The 22,847-nt window shown below is 34.1% G+C and overlaps 1 protein-coding gene across 1 annotated transcript in view; it reads left to right on the top strand.

Annotated features, from left to right (window-relative positions):
• The window catches only part of LOC126878708 (PBAN-type neuropeptides-like), a 34,780-nt gene extending 14,777 nt beyond the window's left edge, over window positions 1-20,003 (top strand). The window contains exons 2-3 of the mRNA XM_050641572.1: window positions 3,537-3,759; window positions 19,755-20,003. Coding sequence (XP_050497529.1) covers window positions 3,537-3,759; window positions 19,755-19,936 — 405 coding nt within the window. The 3' untranslated portion in view covers window positions 19,937-20,003. The remainder of the gene's footprint in view (window positions 1-3,536; window positions 3,760-19,754) is intronic.
• Window positions 20,004-22,847: the final 2,844 nt, after the last annotated feature.

Raw genomic sequence — 22,847 nt, 5'->3', positions numbered from 1 at the left:
GAATTTAAAAAAAATTTAGACGCAGCATGAAAGATTACATTATTTCTGAGGGACGAACATCCCTGAAAACTTCTATAATGGTTATTTTAATAAGTTACAGGGGTGAACATAAAAAGGAAAATTTAGTGTTACATATTATTAGTTGCAAATATTTCATTCAAAAGAAACTTTTTATTTATTCTAAGAGACTTTCCATTTGGCCCTCGGTAATAACGTCATTCTGCGTTTAAATTTTTCAAAAATACTTATTAGTTTTCTCAGGATTCGAAAAAAATAAATATCTACATTTAAAAGTTTTAAATTAAAACACATTGAAAATGTTGACTTTTATGTGGCACTCATTGTATTATTAATTTTCTTATCTTAATTGGCAACTAACATGTCTATCTCGACAAAAAAGTATATCTACGAAATAAATTATTTTTCAAACTCTTTCAAACTAGTTTGACAAACAGTTTGAATTTTCAAACCTGTACGATTGACCAGTTTGACTTGCCTTGAAATATTTGTCAGAAGGATTGACTTGAAATTAAGTCAAACTCAAGTCAAGTTCAAACATTCAAGTCACACTTGTGCAACTCTGCAAATAAGAGCTGTATTTCATTCAAACTGTTTATGTCAAGCATAATGTCCTTTCTTTTAGTTTTTTGCCGCCTTCCTTAAAAATATCAGCTGGGATACCACTTTATCATGTCCTTTTGTTATTTTTTAGGTCTTTAATTATTTCTTTGACTTCATTCAAAGTTGGTTCCTCGAACATCCCTTCTTCATCACCTTCCAAATTCTCATGTACCTCTATATTTCATTCACAATAAAGATGCCCTAGAAATAAACAAATCAAGACACGCTGAATGTTACGAGGTGAACTCTCAAATCATAATTTACAATGTATATACATTGTAAATCCCAAATCATGATTTACAAAGTTTGTACATTGTAAATCATGACTCGGGAGTGCTCCTCGTAACATAATACAACGTGTCTTGGATTCTTTAACTTTTTATTTTACTTGTTTTCTCCAGTTGGTCCATTCTGTCTTGTAATTGTTTCGCGTCGTTTTTCTATTTTCTGTTTTCTTCCTTTATCTCCTTTAGTTGTTTATTACTTTCCATGTGTTCTTTCCTTATTTGTTTTATTTCATTCATTGTTTCTTCATGTTTGTTCATTAATTGTTGCATCATTTTAATCGTGGCATCATCTTTCTCTTCCTTTCTCTCCATGTCCTTTTAGAAGGTGTTGGCATTTTCATTTTACGTCATCCCAGTATTCATCCCGGTCTCTTCTTTTGCATATCGTTTCTTCGTCTGGATGTATTTCGCTTTCTGAGTGTTCTGGCTGGTCATTTAGTGAGAATCATCATCACGTAGCGCTACAACCCTGGGTGGGTCCTGGCTGACTGTACAACTTTCTTCCAATTTGTTCGGTCTTCCATCAACCTAGAGTCAAATGAAATGTTCATTTTCCGGAGATCTGCTTGGATGTTATCTCTCCATCGCATTCTGGGACGTCCGAGTGGTCTTTTGCCTGTAGGAATCTCCTCCCATATCAGTCTTATAAATCTCTCGTTATGAAGTCTGTGCACGTGACTGCCCATCTTAGTCGCTGTGATTTAATTTCCTGGACAATATCGGGGTCATTGTAGAGTGTTTTTAATTTTTATATTGGTTCTGATCCTATACTGGTTTGTGGTGATGTCGTGGTTAGGTCCGAAAAATTTTTTAAGTATTTTTCGTTCAAAACGTCTGAGCTTTTCTTCGTTTGCTTTGGTCATGGTCCACGTTTCGCATCCATATGTTAATACAGGTCTGACGATGGATTTATAGATTTTGATCTTTGAACTAAGATTTTTTGATTTTATAAGCTTATCAAGTGCGAATAGACAGCGATTTGCCGATTGGATTCTGTCTTTTATTTCTTTAGTAACATCGTTGTCAGCTGTGATTACGGCCCCCGGATACTTAAAACGTTGTACTCTTTCGAAATTGAAAGTGTTGACCGGCACATTTTGTCCTACCCTGTCTCTTCGTGTCGTTCTATTTATACACATATATTTCGCCTTTTCTTTATTAATCTTCAGCCCTACTTCACTTGTTGCTCCTTCCACCTTGTTGAAAATGTCTTTTATAAATAGGATGGAGTCTCAAACCAGATAAATGTCATCAGCATATGTTAGTAACAGCTTGGGACCTTGAACCGATAGCATTTCTGTTTTTATTTCGGCCGACCATATGGCTTTCTTTAGTACAAGGTTAAAAAAAGTAGTGGAGATAACGCATCATCCTGTTTGAGTCCAGTGTTGATTTCAAAGTTGCCAGACAGTTTATTATTTACACGTACTTGAGATATTCCACCCTCCATACAGACTTAGGTCATACGAATGAGTTTCTTTGGTGTTGAAAACTTCGCCATGGCATTCCATACTTGACTTCTTTCTACGCTATCATATGCCTGCCGAAAGTCTATGAAGAGATTGTGTATGGGTCTGTTATACCCCCATCCCTCTTCTAGAAGCTGTCTCAGCGTGAATAGTTGATCTCTTGTTGATTTATTTGCCCTAAAACCGGCTTGATATTCTCCTAGTACATTTTAAGCATAAGGGGTTGGGTTAGTCTACTTAGAATAATGTTTGATAATATTTTATATGTCGTGTTTAGGAGTGAAATTCCCCTATAATTCTCGCATTTTGTTTTGTCCCCTTTTTGTGGATGGGCACTATGATGTTTTCCTTCCACCTTGCTGGTATCCTTTCTTCTAACCATATATGCGATATTAACTTGTGAATTTGGCGATGTAGTAGTGCGTCTCCCACATATTTCAGAAATTCTGCTAATATCTCGTCCGTACCGCGTGATTTTTCAGCTTATTTAAGGTCTTTTGGGTTTCTTCAAAAGAGGGATTTTTGACAGGCATGTCCCCTGTGATATAGCTCTCTTCTTTGTGCTGTTCTTCCTATATGATGTTTAGAAGGTCCATGAAATACCCTTTCCATTCTTTTGTTAGTTCTTTACCGTCGATTATCATATGGCCTTGATTGTCTCTCAGTGTAGGGATAGAATTGTTTCTATGTCCTCTTTTCGAGAGTTCGGTTCTATTTTAATGAGAATGGATGATGATAAATTGCCAAGAAGAGCTTTAGATGTTAAAATTCAGGGCATAATTCCAAAAAGGGACAACGTACTGAGCATCAAAACTTGGCCCAGATCGGCGCAAGACCACCCTTATTGGAGGCAGAAATTATAGGAGGCCACAGCTCAATTTGCGCCATAGCATCATTGAAAGACGAGGTATTCTTAATTGTTCAGTGAGTTTCAATGTCTTCTATTTCAACCATACTTTAATAGTTCGTTTAGAATTTTATAGGATCCGTAATTGTCTGTAAAGTTTCTGGACTTGTTTTTAACATGACTAAGAATAATTCCTTACCATATATTTGGACTGTTTCATGATCCACTTTATCATTCTACTGATTTTCATATCAATGTTCAAAATAATACTGTTTGTTTTGATATTATACATTTTTTTCTAAATTGTTTCAGTTTGAACCAGCTATAGAAGCAAAACTTAAAGAAGAAGACGAAAGCAAAATACCATCCATTTGGTTTAGCCCACGCCTAGGCAGAAAGAAGCGTAACTTGAAGGATGAAGGGTACAGACCAACTGAACAGGAGCAACAAGAACTTTTGGAAGCTTTTGAAGACTCTCCGTTGGCGTTAGTGGCAATAAACGGCAATGACAGATTAATCTGTAAGAATGTACAAGGTAAGTCATTGCACAAATGAGTTTATCTTCTTCTTCTTTATGTGCCGTCTCCCAATCGTTCGCTCACTGACTTATATAGTGGCACATTTTCAAAAAATGGTGTTCTGTAATAACCACTACTTAAAAATCACGAAATTTCACTTTATAGTTGAATGAAACCGGCATAAACGTAGTTTGCATAGAATCCCGTAGATAGAGTTATACCACGTGTATATTTCCTTCTATTTCGCTCGAGCGGCAGCACTATACCGGCAGCATCTAAACATTCCGTATATGTATTTGGAACCTAGGAGTTTTCTACTGGTTCGTTGCAGCACGCGGTCATATTTTTACTAATAGGCGGCGAGGTCCCAAACGCATATACGGAATGTTATTCGGTTCCAAATTCATATACGGAATGTTAAATATTCGTACACCGAAAAAGATAAGTTTTTATTAGAGTCTGTTAAAAGGAGATTAATTTTAAAATACTTGTTACTGTATTATTAAATAAAAATAAAACAATTATAGTATTTGGAATGTTATTTGGTGCGAAATTCATATACGGTATGTTAAATATTCGTAGAACAAAAAGACGATTTTTATTAAAGCCAATTAAAATGAGACTGGTTTTTAATAGTATATTATGAAGCGAGTATAAGGGATACGAAACGAGCCGCCTAGCGGCGAGTTTCGTATAGAGTACGAGCTTCATAATGATAATTAAATGCAAGTTGTTTACACGATTTTTTCTATGATCATTCACAAAAAAATATATTCAAATTTATTAATTTTTTAACGCAAACAAATTAAGTAGTTTGTCAGCCTGACAGTTTGTTTACATATTGAGAACTGTCAAAGAGTATGTATTTGATTCGCCATTGGTTACTGCGCGTGTGCCACCTTTATCGCGAATGTCATATCGCGATTCTATTGGTTAAAAATCTGTATCCTAATGAAAATATGTATCATAATGAAGTTCATTATCATATCACTATCCCCTGTCGTACGCCTCTGGTAGTAGCTAGAAACGTTTGTTTATCATAATTTAGTAGGGTGTATAGTAGTCGCACTTTCTGTCAAGTATTAAAAGGATACGTTGAATACTTTTAAAATGCTGAGCAAAAATAGTTTTTAAATTTTTAGATAAAACACCCTGTAACTCAGTAAGAAACCACATTTTATTTAAGTGGTTTAGGTTAAATCTTCGTATTTTGTGCTAAGGTTTCTCCAGTTACTATATGGACCATTATTAATGAAACACCCTGTTTAGTATTATAGTATATCTTTAATGCGAATAAAAACATGATTAAAATATTAAAAAATAAAAACATTTGTTTTATAAACACTTTGTGTCACTACTTACTACCACCTTTGCCAAACATAGATACTATAAAAACTTGAATTCAATACTGGCATATTCATATCAAAGTTCTAGAAATTCATACAATGGAAAAAATGTAATATTTGTAACCCTTCATTATCAAGTATTTGGTTTCTTCTGTCGACCTCTTATTCATAAATGGTAATTTTGAATAGTATTTTATGATGTCATGAAACTTCAGAGTCAATTATCTCATAAGTTCATTTTTGCGGTTGTGCCACTATAGAAATCAGTGAGCGGTATGTTGGATATCATCATCACCATCTCTATCTTTACTCTATCCAGGGCCGCCGCTACCATGTGTGCAAAGTGTGCATCGCACACGGGCGGCCGATTTTAGAGACGACCAAAAGCAGGCCACTGATAATAATACTTTTTTTAAAACGAAAATAAATTCAGAAAATTAAATAGTAATGATTCAGATATTTCTATAAACTCTAATATTCCAAACAATCTAAACAAAAATGCCAGAAAATGTTATTTATTATATGAACTGCCCTTTTGCAGCTGTAGTCATAAAGTAGTTCCGGGAATGCTTTTTAGTTCAAAGTGGCTGGCGGATTTTGGACTTTAAGATATTTTTATCTACGTGGCCCATATGCGATTTTTTCAAATTCTGAACATTTATGATTTGTTAAGAGAGTACGATACGACAATAGGATACTTTCCGATAATTTAGATAAGTGCCTGTTACGTTGCTCTCATTGAGTAATAAAAAAGTCTTTTTTATTACCAGATGGTTTAAAACATCTTTTTTATTACTCGACGGTTGCTGTTATGATATTGTTCCTTTATGCTTATGTATTGTTGATGATTTTAGACACGCTTTTCTTTTGCACACTCTATTTCTAGGCCTGGGTCCCGCGTACCAAAAAAAAGCTGATTAATAGCAAGCTGAAAACTTGTTAATAGCTTAACGGTGTCTAGTCGGGTAAACTTTGATGTACCTCAACACTAGAACAGGGGAAGTTTTAATTGTGGAACAATTTAAAAATTTGGAACGTCAGATTACAAAAACGTCCCATGTATTTTGTCGAACAGAGCATCCAATTGATTTGTTACCCTTTCATTAAACTTTCATGCAAAAATCAGACTGATATTACTAACCAACATGTTTCCTGTCATTTGACATGTTCTTCGTGTTCCACTCATTAAAATGCCCAGTTGGTGATAAACACCAGTCTGATTTCTGCATGAGAGTTTAATGAAATGGTAACATATCAATTGAAAGTTATGTCCGACAAAATACATGGAACGTTTTCGTAGTCTGACGTTCCAAATTTTTAACCTGTTCCACAATTAAAACTTCCCCTGTTCCAGTGTTCCCATACATCAAAGTTTGTCCGAATAGACACCGTTAAGCTATTAACAATTTTTCAGCTTGCTATTAATCAACTTTTTTTGGTACGCGGGATCCAGGCCTATATATTTAAAGCGTCGAGATCAGAGCAATTATTCATAATATACGCGTTATGGTGTCCTGCATATTTCTTTAAATACTAGTACCTACGTTGAAACGACTAAAGTATTGGAAGGGGGCGGCAAATATTAAGTTGCACACGGGCGGCCAACACTTTAGCGGCGGCCCTGACTCTATCTACCGGTGCTCTGAGGAGTTCTATTGAACAGCATTCCTTAAATTATTCCACCATGACACTCTCCTTCTTCCTATACTCCTCCTCGTCTAATCTTCCCCGCATTATCATTCTTAGTATTTCATATCACTGTCCCTTCATTACGTGTCCTAGATATTATAACTTTCTTATTTTTATTGTGTTTACTATTTCGTATTCTTTAAAGATTTCTAGCAATACTTCCATGTTCGGGACGAGTTGAATTCACTCCCAAAATATGAATATTACCTGATTCCGTAAAAGGTAATGTTTTAATTCGCTCCCAGGTGATTTTAAGCCGCCATTAGTAAAAATAATTATTATTCCTTAAACTCTGGACACTGTTGACAAATTATTCGTTTAAAAGTAAAAGTCTTATTGAACGTTCTTGCAGATCTACATCTAATTGGGATGATTTTTAAAAATGCAGCTTTCTGATAATTCAAGCAAACAAGTTTCATTGTTATGTTCTTTTTGATATTTGGTCACTAAGTTTCATTGAATACATTAGAGGAAAGATATAAATTATTTTATTTTTATTTTAAGAAATTCTGAAAAAAATTTTATATAAAAATTTAAATAAATAATAAAATCATGATATAAAAATTTTAAAAATTCGGTCTTAAAATAAAATTGATTTATGAAAATTGCCTTTACACGTAAAATTACTATTTAATAATTAAATTCTACATTTATCAGGAATTTTTTTATAAATTAAAAATTGATAAGACGGTTATTTTGTAGTTCCTTCAAATCTATAAAGTTTTTTCTAAAAATCACTTTTCTATCGTACATTTTCACAACGGTATCTATACTTTGAAGTTTGATATAAGTATCTAATTGAAAATCTCGAAGAACATGAATCAACTCGTTAAAATTTGGATGTGTATTGTAAAATGAAGCATTATAGCGAGAGTGAAAAGACTCACATGCATTTTTTGTCCTTTGTAAAAACGAAGAATTTTCAGCCCAAATGTGAGGAAATGTTGACGTTTCTTCAATATAGGTTTCAACTAAATAGTCACTAAACTTAACCACTCTTTCATCTTCTGGCTGAATTGCAACAAGATCTATGGCAAACCCCAGCGTCCTCTGCTTTAAGAAAGAGTAAACCAAATAATATATGAGTAAGATATTTAGTTATATCTGTTTCTACACCGTTTTTTAACTGATATTCGATATCAACTGGGTTTTCGCAAACAACTTGGTATTCGCAAACAACTCGGTTTTTCCGAGATATTTTCAACTGCTTTAATTTTCACTAAATTAGATACTTAAAGTTTGTCAGTTAAGAACATTTTTATTTTATGGATAAAAGTACTATTTGGCAACAATGTTTAAATTTCAGAAAAATAATATCCTTTAATCATCCTTTTTGTAAAATCGCTCGGGAGTGAATTCGAATAGTGTCGGGAATGAACTCGACTAATAAAATAACTACCTGCTCAAGACGGGAGTGAACTTAAAGGTGCCCCCGGTGTTCGTTTTCTTCTGCGTCCATGCTATTCTAAGCATCCTCCTGTAACACCACCTTTTAAATGAGTGTAACTTATTTATGTGTTCTTGCTTCAATGTCCAGCAATCCAGCTTTTAAGTCCATATTGCAGTATCAGAAACACGTAGCATATCAAAGCTCTTACTCTCAGTTCTAATCTAAGGTATTTGTTGCAGAGAATTGTTTTCCATTTTACAAAGGCATTTCTTTCTATTTCTATCCTGGCCCTTATTTCTGTTGTTTTATAATTATTGTCTGAAATCCAGGTTCCTATACTATACAATCACAATAAAGATGCACTAGAAATGAACAAACCAAGACACGTTGAATGTTATGAGGAGGGCTCCCAAATCATAATTTACAATGTATAATGTACACACAAACGTATATGGAATCACCATGTATTTCAACGCAATATTTATTTCTTTTGAAAAAACTTGTTATTGTTGCGAAAAATAAAGGTTATTGAAAATAAAGAAATCAATAAGGCAATCAGATAGAACAGCTCGGTACGGTATAAGGTTATTTGCTTGAGTTGCAAATTGAACGAAAATAAATAAACTAACTTTTGCGTCCAAAAACGAAAATATGCCTCATGTGGGGTTATAGAAGTCTGTGAGAACATACCCCGGAGCTGACATAAATTCAGACCATAATCCACTAGTAGGCGTAATGAAGATAAAATTAAAAAAGATCCAAAAACAAACAAATATATCACGATTCGATGTCTCAAAGATAAAAGAAGAACCTATACGTCAGAGTTTAAAACAAGAAATAAATGATAACTTAAAGAAAATCAAACAAGACGTGATAAAGAAAACAGATGTTAATGACAAATGGAACATGATACAAGAAACGTTAGTAGAGGCAGGAAAGAAAATATTACAGACAAAAATAAGAAAAAAACAGAGATGGATGACTTCAGAAATCCTAGAGTTAATGGAGGAAAGAAGAAAACATAAAGGCAGGAATAAGGCAAAATACAAAGAAATACAGAGGTTAATAATAAAGAAAATAAAAGAGGCCAAATCCACCTGGCTGACAAATCAATGCAATGAAATAGAGGAATATTCTAAAAAACATGATAGCTTTAATATGCATAAGAAAATAAAGGAAATCTCAAATACACAGCGAAAAAAGAAAGATGGCCTTCTTAAAGACATAAATGGAAAAATTATTATAGAAGTCAAAGAGAAATTAAAAAAGTGGAAGGCGTACATAACAGATCTGTTTGAGGATAATAGACAAGAACCGGAAGAAATCGATAGCGAAACGGGACCAGAGATCATAATGGAGGAAATCGAACAAGCAATACGAAACGCAAAAAACGGAAAAACTGTAGGTCCAGACGAAATACCTGCAGAATTACTGAAATGTCTAGACGATGAAACTCTACCTGTACTACTGGATCTGTTTAATGAAGTATATAAAACCGGAAAAATACCTCAGGAATGGTTGGTGTCCACCTTTGTAACAATACCTAAAGCAATATATGCCAAAGATTGTTCAGACTATAGGACAATATCACTAATAAGCCATACCCTCAAAATATTTCTAAAGGTGATTCATGGAAGATTATACAGAAAGCTAGAAAATGATATGGATGATACCCAATTTGGGTTCCGCAAAGGACTTGGAACAAGAGAGGCATTGTTTGCATTTAATGTCCTCTCTCAAAGATGCTTAGATATGAACCTAGATATTTATTCCTGTTTCATCGACTTCGAAAAAGCGTTCGACAGAGTCCGACATGAGAAACTAATAGAATTATTACTACAGGTGAAAAACAGAGATATAGACAGACGAGACTTACGAATTATCATTAATCTGTATTGGAATCAAAAGGCCAATATAAAGATAGACGAACAAGAGTCCGAGAATATTGATATAAAGAGCGGGGTAAGACAGGGTTGTGTACTGTCGCCGCTACTGTTTAACGTGTACAGTGAAGCCATATTTCAGGAAGCGATAGCGGAACTAAGTGATGGAATCTCTATAAACGGAAGAACAGTAAATAGGGGAAGGGAGGGCAAGACGGAAGGCTTAACTTTATAATGTGTAAAAAAATAAAACAACGTAATATAAAACTTTCATTTTAATCATTCTTGAAAGAGACCTTATACAATTACAAAAGTCAGCCATTAAATATTATTAATAATCAGTAGAATTTTTTTTATGAGTAATTAAAAAATAATGTCAAAAATTCCATCTTGCCCTTACCCTGAGGGCAGGATGGAAAGCTTGTTCGGGCAAGATGGAACGTAGAGGAAAGTACTACATTTTACAGTTTACACACATAAAACTGCCATCTTCTGTGTCGGTAAACAATTCATGTTCCCAACCATTACATACAGGACATTGTACCCAGTCATCTGTGGGCGGTTCCACATAACGTTCACCACAGACACAGAACACATCATTTTGTGAAGACTGTTCTAAATGTTGTACAATATTTTTAACTTTTTCTGTTTTTGTCCCTTTTCCTTTACCTTTTCTTTTATTCTTGCAGGTTCCTATTTCCTTGCTTTTATTTTTGACCAAGCTTCCCATTAGGATATTATCTTCCAACTTGCCCTAAGTTGCAATTTTCCATCTTGCCCATATGCCCCTTTCCAATAATATTATCAGTATTTTAAAAATGCTTTATTATTTCTCTTATTTAAATATCAATTCAGATAACCTGTACCTAATAGATACTTTGTATAAATGCATAATAATAATATTATACACCTTGTTTAAATAATCGTATCACAAAAATTCAATAATTGCGTAATATTTAACTGCGAAAATAAGAAGGAAGCGTGTACACTCATTAGCTGACCTGAACTGACTGAGCCGTCGTTTGTAAATGGAAGAGGTTCGCCTGCATCTGTGTGAGTGTGGATCCGGGTGCTTCATTGCGCAGTTCGGGTTTTATAGGTAATTTCCATCTTGCCCTATCCTTCCATCTTGCCCTCCTTTCCCCTAACATAAGATTCACTGTTGACACCGTTATAATGGCAGACACCCTTGAGTCGCTACAAGAATTGTTAAATAGAATTAACGATTATTGCATTCGATATGGACTCAAAATAAACAAGAAAAAACTAAATTTATGATTGTCTCAAAAACACAACATGGAAATGAAAGGTTAATACTAGAGCAAACCCAAATAGAAAAAGTAAAGACATATAAATATCTGGGAACCTGGGTTGATGACAAAAATGACCTAAGCAAAGAAATTAAAGTCCGAATTGAAACTGCAAGGCAAGCATTTATAAAAATAAAGACACTGCTTACAAACAAAGACCTTCAGTTGCCTCTCAAATTGAGGGCTCTAAGATGCTACATATTTTCTATATTACTATACGGAATGGAAGCTTGGACATTGAAAAGGCAACATATAAGAAAAATAGTAGCGTTCGAAATGTAGTGTTACAGAAGAATGTTGAAAATTCAGTGGGTTCAAAGGATTACTAATGTTGAAATGCTACGACGTTTAAATAAGGAGTTAGAAATTATGAACAGTATAAAAACAAGAAAACTAGAATATTTGGGTCACATTACCAGAGGAGAGAAATATGAGCTGCTGATAGTAATTATGCAAGGAAGGATCCAAGGAAAAAGAAGCATAGGAAGAAGACGCATCTCCTGGCTGAGGAACCTTAGAGAATGGTTTAACTGTAGTTCATTACAACTGTTCAGAGCAGCAGCCAACAAAGTGACCATAGCCATTATGATATCCAACCTCCGCTAGGAGATGGAACTTTAAGAAGAAAAGGGGTTATAGAACTTACAACGGGGAAACATTCGTCTTGTGGAGCAAGTAATGTTCTCAGAGGGACATAGATGCAGAGCTAGGTGTAACACAGGGCGTTCTGTCTAAAACCTATGCTAGGTAACAGGAACTAGGAAAGCTCTAATATAAAGCAAGAGAAAGTCGCCAAAAAGTAATAACGGCTCGCCACGATCGTTTAATTGTCCAATCAGCTGGAAGACACCCAACCATTTCTCACCTGCAACTCCAAAGGCAGCTTTTGGAAGCTACAGGTGTAACTCTTTTAGTGAAAACGATAAGAAGAAGAGTTTATGCCAAGAAGTATACATCAGGAGACAGTTATGGGTTCCCGAGTTATCCAGGCAGCACAAGGTTGATCGCCTAAATTGATGTCTTCACCACCAAAACTGGAACATTGGAAATTGGAAAAGTGTGCTATTTTCAAACAAAAGTAAGATGTGTAAAATCAGATGATTAACGAATTCGTGTACTTAGAGGGCGAGGAAGACAAGCAAGAACGAAAACTGTCAGATCTGTTCACAACTATAAAAGGGGAAGTGTAATGTTTTGGAGAGGAATTGTGATCCGTAAAAAAACTCTTTTAATTTTCATCCAATCAACTTGAACTGCTCACAGAACCTGTAGTTAGGCTCTGGAGAGGTGCAACAGGAAATAATTTAATTTTCATGCATGATAATAGACCTCCAACTGCACATAGCATTAGAGTGACTAGAGACATCATTGAAGCAAAAGTTATCCCTTGTTTGGAGTGGCCTGCTTGCTCACCCGAGAGTATTTGTGGGATATGCTTAAAAGAAAAATTAGAGCTCGCCGGGATAATCCACAAAACACCGCACGGCTAGTACAAGCTGCACTTGAAGAATGGAGCAACCTACCACAACAAAATGTTGATAGTTTGAAGCTTGCATAATGACTAGAGGTGATAACGCTGACTACCAAAAAAAAAACAAAAGAAATAATTAAAAACAATTTAAACATTATTCGTTTAACATTGAAATTTTTTATGCTATTGACTTTAAAACAACTAGTTTCAATTTGTTTTTTAAATACTTTATCGCTTTATTTAAATGTTATGTATTTGTTATTAAATTGCTTTAAAATAAATGTTGTTTGACTTCGTGTGTTCCTTTTTTTAAATTCGCACGAAATAATAAGAAATGTCAGATGATTCCATATAAGTTTGGTTGTGTGTAGAGTAAGGTCGGGCAGAAGTACGCATTTAATGTTAAATAAATTGTAATTGTTGTAAAATTGATACTGATTAGCCGATACACTCAATTAGTAAAAGCTACTGGCTTATTGCACCATTTAAGTATTAAGGGAATCATTCAATGTTTTATTATTCACTTAAAAAATTAAACATTATTCAGCTGTAAAATCGTACTTTTGCCCCACTAGTGGAGCAAAAATACGCGTAATGTGGGGTAAAAGATCGCAGTCAAATCAAATTTAAAATACGTCTTTATTGCAGCTTGTTTTATTAAAAATAAGCAAATTTGACACTAAAAACAGTTAAAAAATTAAAATATCGAAAATAGTTAGACACAGTGGTCGCATTTAAATACCCCTACTCCTTCGTATGGTGAACAGTCTTCATGCCACCACTCACCACAGTAGTTACATTGCACCCAGTCGTCCTCTGGAGTTTAAAAAAATGTTTCTTCACAACCAGGACATGTTACGTCATCTTCAGAATTTTGTAAAGCTTTCTTGATTTCATTTTTTCTTTCAAATGATGTTTTATTCAAGACTTTACCTTTGCCCTTTATATTGCTGTCACTAGCAGATTTAGCTTTTACATGATCATCTTTTTGTTTTGCAGCAAAAACGTTTCGTTTACCCTTGTTTTTGTGTTCTTCCTTTTTTTTTATTCCTTCTTCTAGTTCGTCTTTTACCGGAGTACTGGTCAAAATCATGGATTTCTTTCCTCTGCTCTTCCTCAAAGTTGTGCCTTTTTTCTTTGGAAGTGGTAGAATTTGAATAGGAGAAACATATGCCACTGCAGCTGTTTCTAATTTAGAAGGTCCTGCAATATTTTGTCTGTTGCTGTTGGACAAAGATGTTTCTGTTTCTAATTCCTCTAATCTGAAAGACTCCGAGCTTTCTCGTCTTGGAGAAGGTTTTGGGATGTCGGGCCTGATAATAATAGATGAAGTCGATTCACTTGTAAGTCCTTTTGATGTAGAAGGTCTTGCTACATCCGGTCTGATGTTACTAGCTTGGGCGATATCTTCTCGCCCAAAAGAGTTAGAATTTTCCTGCTGAGACTATTCAGCCGACTATTGCCCTCAAATATTTCTTGCTGATCTGTTACAGTGGAAGGTAAGTAATCCTCTTCCGTGAATATCGACGTATTCAGAGGACAAATTCCGCAAGTCTTGAAACTGCTTACCGCTTTCCCAACTGTGGCCGTTTTTTTATATGCTTCGGAAAATAATGAGGCAACTTGGTATTGAGTTATAGTTCTTCCAGGATTATTCAATAACCATTGCTCGCAAGCCTGAGAATACAAGTCTTTTAAAGGTTTAAAAAAGCAGCGATCTAATCGTTGAGTTTTTTTACTACTATGCGGAGGTAAAGACAGCATATGGATATTATTCTCGCGAGCGAATAAAACTGCGTCGAGAGAAGTATGCGACGAATGGTTATCCAAAATCAACAACGCCAGGTCAGCTACTGTGGCTTTAACATGTGTTTGAAAATGACTAAACTACTCCAGAAACAAATCACTGTTAATGTTTCCCGAATCTGATGTTAAAAGAATAGAGTCAGGAGGTGCACCATCGATGAGTTCTTGTTTTCGTCTTTTCCTTGGAAAAATAACTGCTGGTGGTATGTAAGACCCTGAGGCAGACATACAACAAACTACGGTTACAGTTTGGCCTCTGTCGGCTGAGACTATCTTTCCAACTAGTTTCTGTCCTTTGATGGATACAACTTTGGGCGTTTTATTTGGAACTGTGGAGAGACCGCTCTCATCCATATTGAATATCCTTGAACTTGAAAACTTATATTTTTGAATTAGTAATTTTAGGTTATCAAAATATAAGTCGATTTGCACTTTGTTAAAGCCCATTGCTCTGACTACACTCGTTTTCGATGGTGTTCTTAATGAAAGCCTATGTCGTTTTAGGAAACTGTATGCCCAATCTTTCCCTGTCATTTTCTTTTCTTTTGAAAACACGTGAGCGATCCCATTCTGGTCAGCGTATTGAAAAGCCAATTTTCTCAAGCTTCTTAGTGTAAGGCCATAAAACACTTTTTCCAAATTTTTTGCATGTTCAGCTAACTCGTTTTCTTGATCGGGATTAAATACAGGCTTAAATCGACCTAGCTGATTAACGCCACAGTCTAACTTCAAGCGTTTTCTAAGCGCACCCTCTGAAAATCCCAGCTGGCTAGCAACCTGACGTTTAGATAATCCGGTTTGAAGTAACTGCTTAGCTCTGGTGAAAATTTCGGGAGTAATGGGAGTTCGTTCAGATTTCCGTTTATAGTTCCTGTAATAACAAGAAACATCTAAATTAGTTAGTTAAAACATTGGAGTTCAATCTAGATTGTGTAATCAACTTTTCTAAATGGGAAATAAGCCACAATTTAATTAAAAAAATGATTTTATTTTTATTTGGACAACGACGTAAGTTTTGTAGTTAAATCGTGGCTTATTTCCCATTTAGAATAGTTGATTACAAAAATGCCACAAGGAAATAGCTTCAAAACAACATTAGATATTGTGTGGGGCAAAAGTTCGTAGCGTACTCTTGCCCCAGAACTAGAAGGGTACTTTTGCCCCAAACGGCATTTGAATTTGGCGCCATACATTGAATAGAAATACTTAACCACGGCGATCTACTTTCAACGACAATTTGAAGGTTAAACATTGTTATTTATGATGTAGGTACTGATTCTTCGATAATTACGATTTAAAACAAATTACACTTAAAAATATGTTGAATGAAAACAATATCAATAACATGGTTGGAATAACTTACCTCATTTTTAAACGTATTTTTGGCACAATCACTATGCAATTGTTTATGTAGTTTCACAGTGTGTCAAGCTACCCACGTCTCGACAAAGGTCACTCTACGTCTGCGTATTAGTTAGAAATGGCTGATGCGTACTTTTTCCCGCCACGTACTTTTGCCCCACCTAACTCTATATACATTGTAAATCCCAAATCATGATTTACAAAGTTTATACATTGTAAATCATGATTCGGGGGTGCTCCTCGTAATATTCAACGTGTCTCGGTTTGTTTATTTCTAGTGCATCTTTATTGTGAGTTTAGTATAGGTATTTGTATTTATCAACCCTTTGGTATATTTGTTTTCTTAGTTCTTATCATGTATTTGGTCTTTTTTATATTCGTTTAATACGTATTTTTCACAGAAACAGTTTAATTTGTTCAGTAGTAATAGGAGTTGTTCAGCAGAGCTTACCATGCATTGCAATAAGTTTATGAGTTTAGAAAATATTCTAAAAAATATAGTCGTATATACACTTAGGTAAATAAAATTGTAATAAAATACTGAAACGGTATTATAATAGAATAGAATAAAAACATGCTTGATTGTCACTGAAAATTTTACAATTTTATGGACAAAGCTTTAGAGTCATAAAATAACAGATACTATTTACTGAAATTATATAAATCGTCAATATTACAAAATAAAAGATAATGAAAGTAAAACAAAAACAATATATTGCAAAATTTAAATAAATTACAAATTGAACATACTACAAATAAAGTAGGTACAACATTAGGAACTGAATAGGTTTAAGCTGTTGCTTATGTCACCCAAATACATACCGGGTGGTGAATTGGAACACGGGCCATAGGAAACTCAATGTAAAAATCTAAACTGTTGAATTCCTGCTTCCCTAATTATTTTACATCAAAAGTCATAAGAAACTATTTGTAGAGAATTGAAATCTGTATTGAAAACAACTGTTAATATTGTTCTACGAACAATAATTATTCAAAATTTTGTAAAAATATAATACAATTTTCAGAGAAATACGCCAAAGTTACGCCACACACAGTGCAATAATGTGTATAAGATTGCATTCGGTGACAATGAATTTATTATTTTAACAATTTGAACTGTCAATTTCTTTATTTATTTTATCATTTATTGTTTAAAACACAATAAAGTTGATCAGATACCCTCAGTTGAGGAGAAAGTATTAATAATAAAGATATTTTCTTCAGTCAATAATGTGCTCACTGTCAGTTAAATAGTAACGTGTGGCCTAACATGCCCACACATACCTACTGCGGTAAATACATTATATTCTTCAAAATTTTGGAATGTGTTTAAATCGTAGAACGATTGTAACTTCTGTTTTAATACAGATTTCAATCCTCTACAAATAACTTCTCATGACTTTTGATGTAACATAATTAGGGAAGCAGGAATTCAACAGTTTAAAATTTTACATTGAGTTTCCTATGGCCCGTTTTCCGATTCACCACCCTGTATACATAAAAACACTTAGTTACTTGTACCGGGTATCCCAATAAGAATGGCTCTCGGCCATGTCTCAGGAACCGTTTATAGTAGAGCTTTGAAATAAAAAATTTTATAACAAAAGTTGCCTCAGGAAAAGCCTGGAAATTATTTTCATAATTGTGGGTCCACCGCTAGAGGGCGTAATTGAATATCAAAAATAAAAAAATCTAAATTTTACAAAATTTTCCTAATCCGATAGCACTGGAAATCCGATTATTGTATTCTTCATCAAATTCTGCGCATATTTGATTTAACAAGTTTAACTCTACCTTTGCAAATAAGAGGTGGGGGTGAGTGGGAACCTTGTTATGAAAAAATGGCTGTAAGTCCGGTTCTGCTAAATCAAATTTTGAAAACTGGGTCTTGTTGAAGACAGATCTTTTTTTTCAATGTAAGCGTGATAATTTTGAACCATCCTAATAAGTAATAAGCCAGCTGCGAGGCGTTATTTAATTTTTTTCAGAAATCTAGTTTTCTTTGGAAAATATTAAATACAAGTATGCATTTTTAATCATACTTTATAAAATAAGATTAAATTAGAAATAGAATAGCGAAAACCACATGTCGATACCTGTGTAAATTTTATACATAACTGTTACTATCACCGGTAAACTAAGTTAATGAAAAGTAGTGTGCTGTGGAAAAAAACAAAATAACATTTTCCAGATGTCAACGTATAAAAATATAATTAATTAAAACAACAATATAAAGAGAAACAATACTATTAAAATTAAATATAACACAGAACAAAAAGAACTACTTAGTGACGACCTAAATATTCAAATTGTTGCCCATCATACACCACTCTAGAATACATTATCCAGAGAATACTAAACGCCATTCAAAGCATATCGAGAGCAGAAATTGAGACTGCTGTTCAATCTACTCTTGAAAGAGTAAATGTTTGCAACGAAAATGATGGGCAAAAATTTGAACGTTTATGTCATCACTAAATAGTTGTTTTTTTTTGTAATAGGGCTTTTCAACGCTTCTCATTTATTTCGAGCCTCTGTCATATGCCGTATAATCCGTGTATAATATTAATATACGAGATATGAACGAGGCTCCAAACAAATGAGAAGCGTTGAAAAGACCTAATATACGTTGACAGCTGGAAAATGTTTCTTTGTTGTTTCCATAGCACACTACTTTTAATGACTTTCGTTTACCGGTGACAGTAACAGTTATGTTTTTAAATTTACACGTTTTGTAAGATATCTCGAGATAGAAAAAAGGTATTAACATGCGGTTTTCGCTATTCTGTTGCTAATTTTGTCTAATTTTGTAATATGGTATTAAAAATGCATGTTTGTATTTAATATTTTCCAAGGAACACTAGATTTCTGAAAAAAATTAAATAACGCCTTCTAGCTGGAATATTACTCAGTAAGTTGGTTCGAAATCATAACTTTTACATTGACGAAAAAGATCTGTCTTCAACAAGACCAAGTTTGCAAAATTTGATTAAGCAGAACCGGACTCACAGCCAGTTTTTCATAACAAGGTTCCCACTCACCCCCACCTCTTATTTCCAAAGGTAGACCTAAACTTGTCAAATCAAATATGCGTAGAATTTTATGAAGAATACGACGATCGGATTTTCAGTGCCCCTTCATTAGAAAAATTTTGTAAAATTTAGATTTTTTAATTTTTGATATTCAATTACGCCCTCTAGCGGTGGTCGCACAATTATGAAATTAATTTCCAGGCTTTTCCTGAGGCAACTTTTGTTATAAAATTTTTTATTTCAAAGCTCTACTATAAACGGTTCCTGAGATATGGCCGAGAGCCATTCTTATTGGGACACCCGGTACATAGAGGTACTAGTACTGTAACTTCTTAGTCGTTGTTCATTAAGAAACTCTTCTCTTCTACTGAATAATATGGTCTTTTAGATTAGACTTTTGTCATTTTACGGAATTTGGGGAAAGAAAAAAAGAAACTCAAAATATCTAACAAGCTAGACATATATCTCTTATTAAGGTCTTTATCAACTTCCGGTATAACCGGAAGCAACAAATAGATGAAAATATTTTCATTAAATAGTTCACTCTTCAAAATCGCTTCATTCAAATTTCCAGGATTCAGTTACCTTTAATTCTCGATTGGCCTTTTATCTGCCTCATCCTATAAATCAACTACAAGATTTATTAAAGATACCTTGATTTAACTTTATTATAACACATATTTGCATACGTCTTCTACTGTACGTACTAATTTTCATTTTCAGGGAAACGGAGCAGTTTCATTCCAAGGCTAGGAAGGAACGTTGAAGAAGATCTCTCATCCAATGACAAATGGCTTGAGACAGAAAATTCTGCTGAGTATGTGATTCAGCGATCACCACCATTTGCTCCGAGGCTGGGGAGAAGATTCAATCCTTACTTCCCAAGATTAGGAAGAGAAGTTTAATATATACTTATCAACAACAAAATATTTTAAAGAAACTACACAATAAACATTATTCTGATTTTGTTCATACGTTACTTTACCTTTATCAGATAGTTTGTAGTTTACCCAAGCACTTCTTCTCCACTGGGCACACTGGACGCGTGCCCAGGGCCCCGCGATCGATTGGGGCTCCCTAGGCTCTACTCAATTACTAAATGATAACCGAATCTGTTATCTAAGCACCGAAAAAAATATACGTGAAATATACAGTGATGAGTGCGCTAATAACCAGCAAAATAACGTAAAATACGGAATACATAAGGTAAGGTCGTAAGGTGCCCAAATACCGTCCCCTGTTTATCGTCCTATTAGCCTTCTGCCTTTACCCTCTAAAGTGTTTGAGAGGCTTCTCCTGAAAAGAATAGACACTGTCATTACAGAAAAAAACCTAATACCTCATTACCAATTCGGATTTCGACAACAACATGGCACAATCGAACAGGTCCATAGGGTAGTCAGAACCGCAAGAGATGCACTCTAGAACAAGAAATATTGTACAGCAGCCATCCTGGATGTCTCCCAAGCCTTCGACAAGGTATGGCATAAAGGTCTAATATCAAAACTTAATAGACAATTGCCTCATCCAATCTGCATGCTCCTACAATCATACCTCACCGGCAGATCGTATCAGATAAAACTAGGGGAGGCCCTCATTACTCTACATCCCATCCACTCTGGCGTACCCTAAGGAAGTGTCCTTGGACCCACACTGTACCTCCTGTTCACAGCAGATATACCAACTTCAGATACTTACTAAGTCAACAGAACTTACTAAGTCAATACTTTTCGAATTATTTGCGAGTGAATGTGTTCATTTTTAACCAAAAAAAAAATGTTTTTGGACGGTTTTTCGGAGATAACTCAAAAAGTAAGTATTTTAGCGAAAAAAATATTCTTAGTGTAGCTTATAAAAATTGAAAAAAATGGTGTATGCGTGAGATCCGCAGACCCAGTAGAAGCAGAGTTGCAGCTAATGAAATGTAGATTCTTCTTCGTCAAATTCCAAATCGAATATTTCAATGTGAAATAACCAAAAAACGGAGCACTTTTCGGGGAAAATTCATTACAACTTTTTTAAAGTGTTTAAAAATGTTTATTTCTGTTTTAAAAAAAAACTTCTAACATTAAAAGTAAGTGAGTTACGCTCAAAATATTGTTGGTCCCTTTTATTTTTTGGTACAAAAAAATGGCGAAAATCACCCCTTATTAGCTTCTCAAATAAAATTAATCGTTACCGCTTTACAAGTTACTTTACTTATGTATTGTTTATATTATCTATAAGTTTCATTGGCTCAAAGTGCTGTTTTGAAAAAAATTTGATTTAAAGTAAAACATTTTTTTTAATTTTGAAAAAAATCGTAATTGTTTATGGAATTAACTTTTCGGAAAACAATTCGGAATACCAAAAATCTCAAAGAGTAATAAAATGTACGTTTTGCTTTTCTGAATATTTTTGATTTTTTGTTTTCTTGTTAGACAAAAATTGGTTATGCTATGGCTGTTCAAAATTTGCCTAAACTCGTGATTAGTTACTCGTTCAAGCCATTTTAACTACAGCTTTTTCAAAATGAAGCACTTTGAACCGATGAAACTTACAGATCATATAAATAATACATAGATAAAGTAACTTGTGAAGTGGTAATGTTAAAATTTATATGTGATGCTAATTAGGGGGTGATTTTCGCGATTTTTTTACCAAAAAATAAAAGACACCAACAATATTTTGAGAGTAATTCACTTACTTTTAATATTACAAGTTTTTTTTTTAAACAAAAATAAACCTTTTTTAAACACTTTAAAAAAGTTAAAATGAATTATCCCCTAAAAGTGCTCCGTTTATGGGTTATTTCACATTGAAATATTCGATTTGGAATTTGACGAAGAAGAACTTACTTTTCATTAGCTGGAACTCTGCTTCTACTGGGTCTACAGACCTCATGTATACACCATTTTTTTCAATTTTTTATGGGCTATATTTTTGCTAGGAATATTTTTTCGCTAAAATACTTACTTTTTGAGTTATCTCCGAAAAACCGTCCAAAAACATGTTTTATTTTGTTAAACATGAACATATTCACTCGCAAATAACTCGAAAAGTATTGACTTAGTGAAAAAACTCTATAGAAGCAAAAGTTGTTTAGAATTAGTCATTTCATGTAATTCCGGTCTTATTTTGAATGTATTTTTTTCATCTTCGAGAGGGGGTATTCCCCTCCATTTTTGTAAAATGGAATACATATAAGTTACTATTTATGTCTTTTATGTAGTTTGGGTTTAACTTTTTATGTCTTTTGATTGGTGTTTCATAGGAAGTTCTCCCCCCCTCCCTAAAGCAAATGTCTAGATCCGCCACTGAGCAATATAATGTAAATTTATAGGTTTCCATCGCTAAATTTTCCACCTCTACTAGTTCAATCTCCTTTTATTTCACAACGGCTTATGTTTTCCGTCTTTTACGTTATTTTGCTGGTTATTAGTGCACTCATCACTGTATATATTTTAGGTACTAAATACTATGCAGTTGGATAGAGTGATAGAGCTGTATAACTGCATACTATTATGACAGCTGTCATGGCTACCACAAAGATTATCGTATTGGACACGAGTTGATACGAATATCACCTAACTAAACTATAAATAAATATGATAAATATAGATATACAAAAATAAATTAGCAAAATATTTTTCCATTAGCGTTGACAGTACACCCTATTTGTCACATGTTGACCAGCAAACTTTTATAATTCGATACGTAAAAGGCCGTGATCCTGTTGAAAGGTTTCTGAAAATTATACCTAGATATTAACCCTCCGTTAGTCGCTAGGATAAACGGAGCATCAAGAGTCGCTACGGTGTCATAAACCGACAATTT

This window comes from Diabrotica virgifera, chromosome 10 (genome assembly GCF_917563875.1).
Source record: "Diabrotica virgifera virgifera chromosome 10, PGI_DIABVI_V3a".
Classification (NCBI taxonomy): Eukaryota; Metazoa; Arthropoda; class Insecta; order Coleoptera; family Chrysomelidae; genus Diabrotica; species Diabrotica virgifera.
The sequence above is the reverse complement of the archived record's forward strand: the minus strand, read 5'-3'. Positions and strand labels throughout refer to the sequence as shown.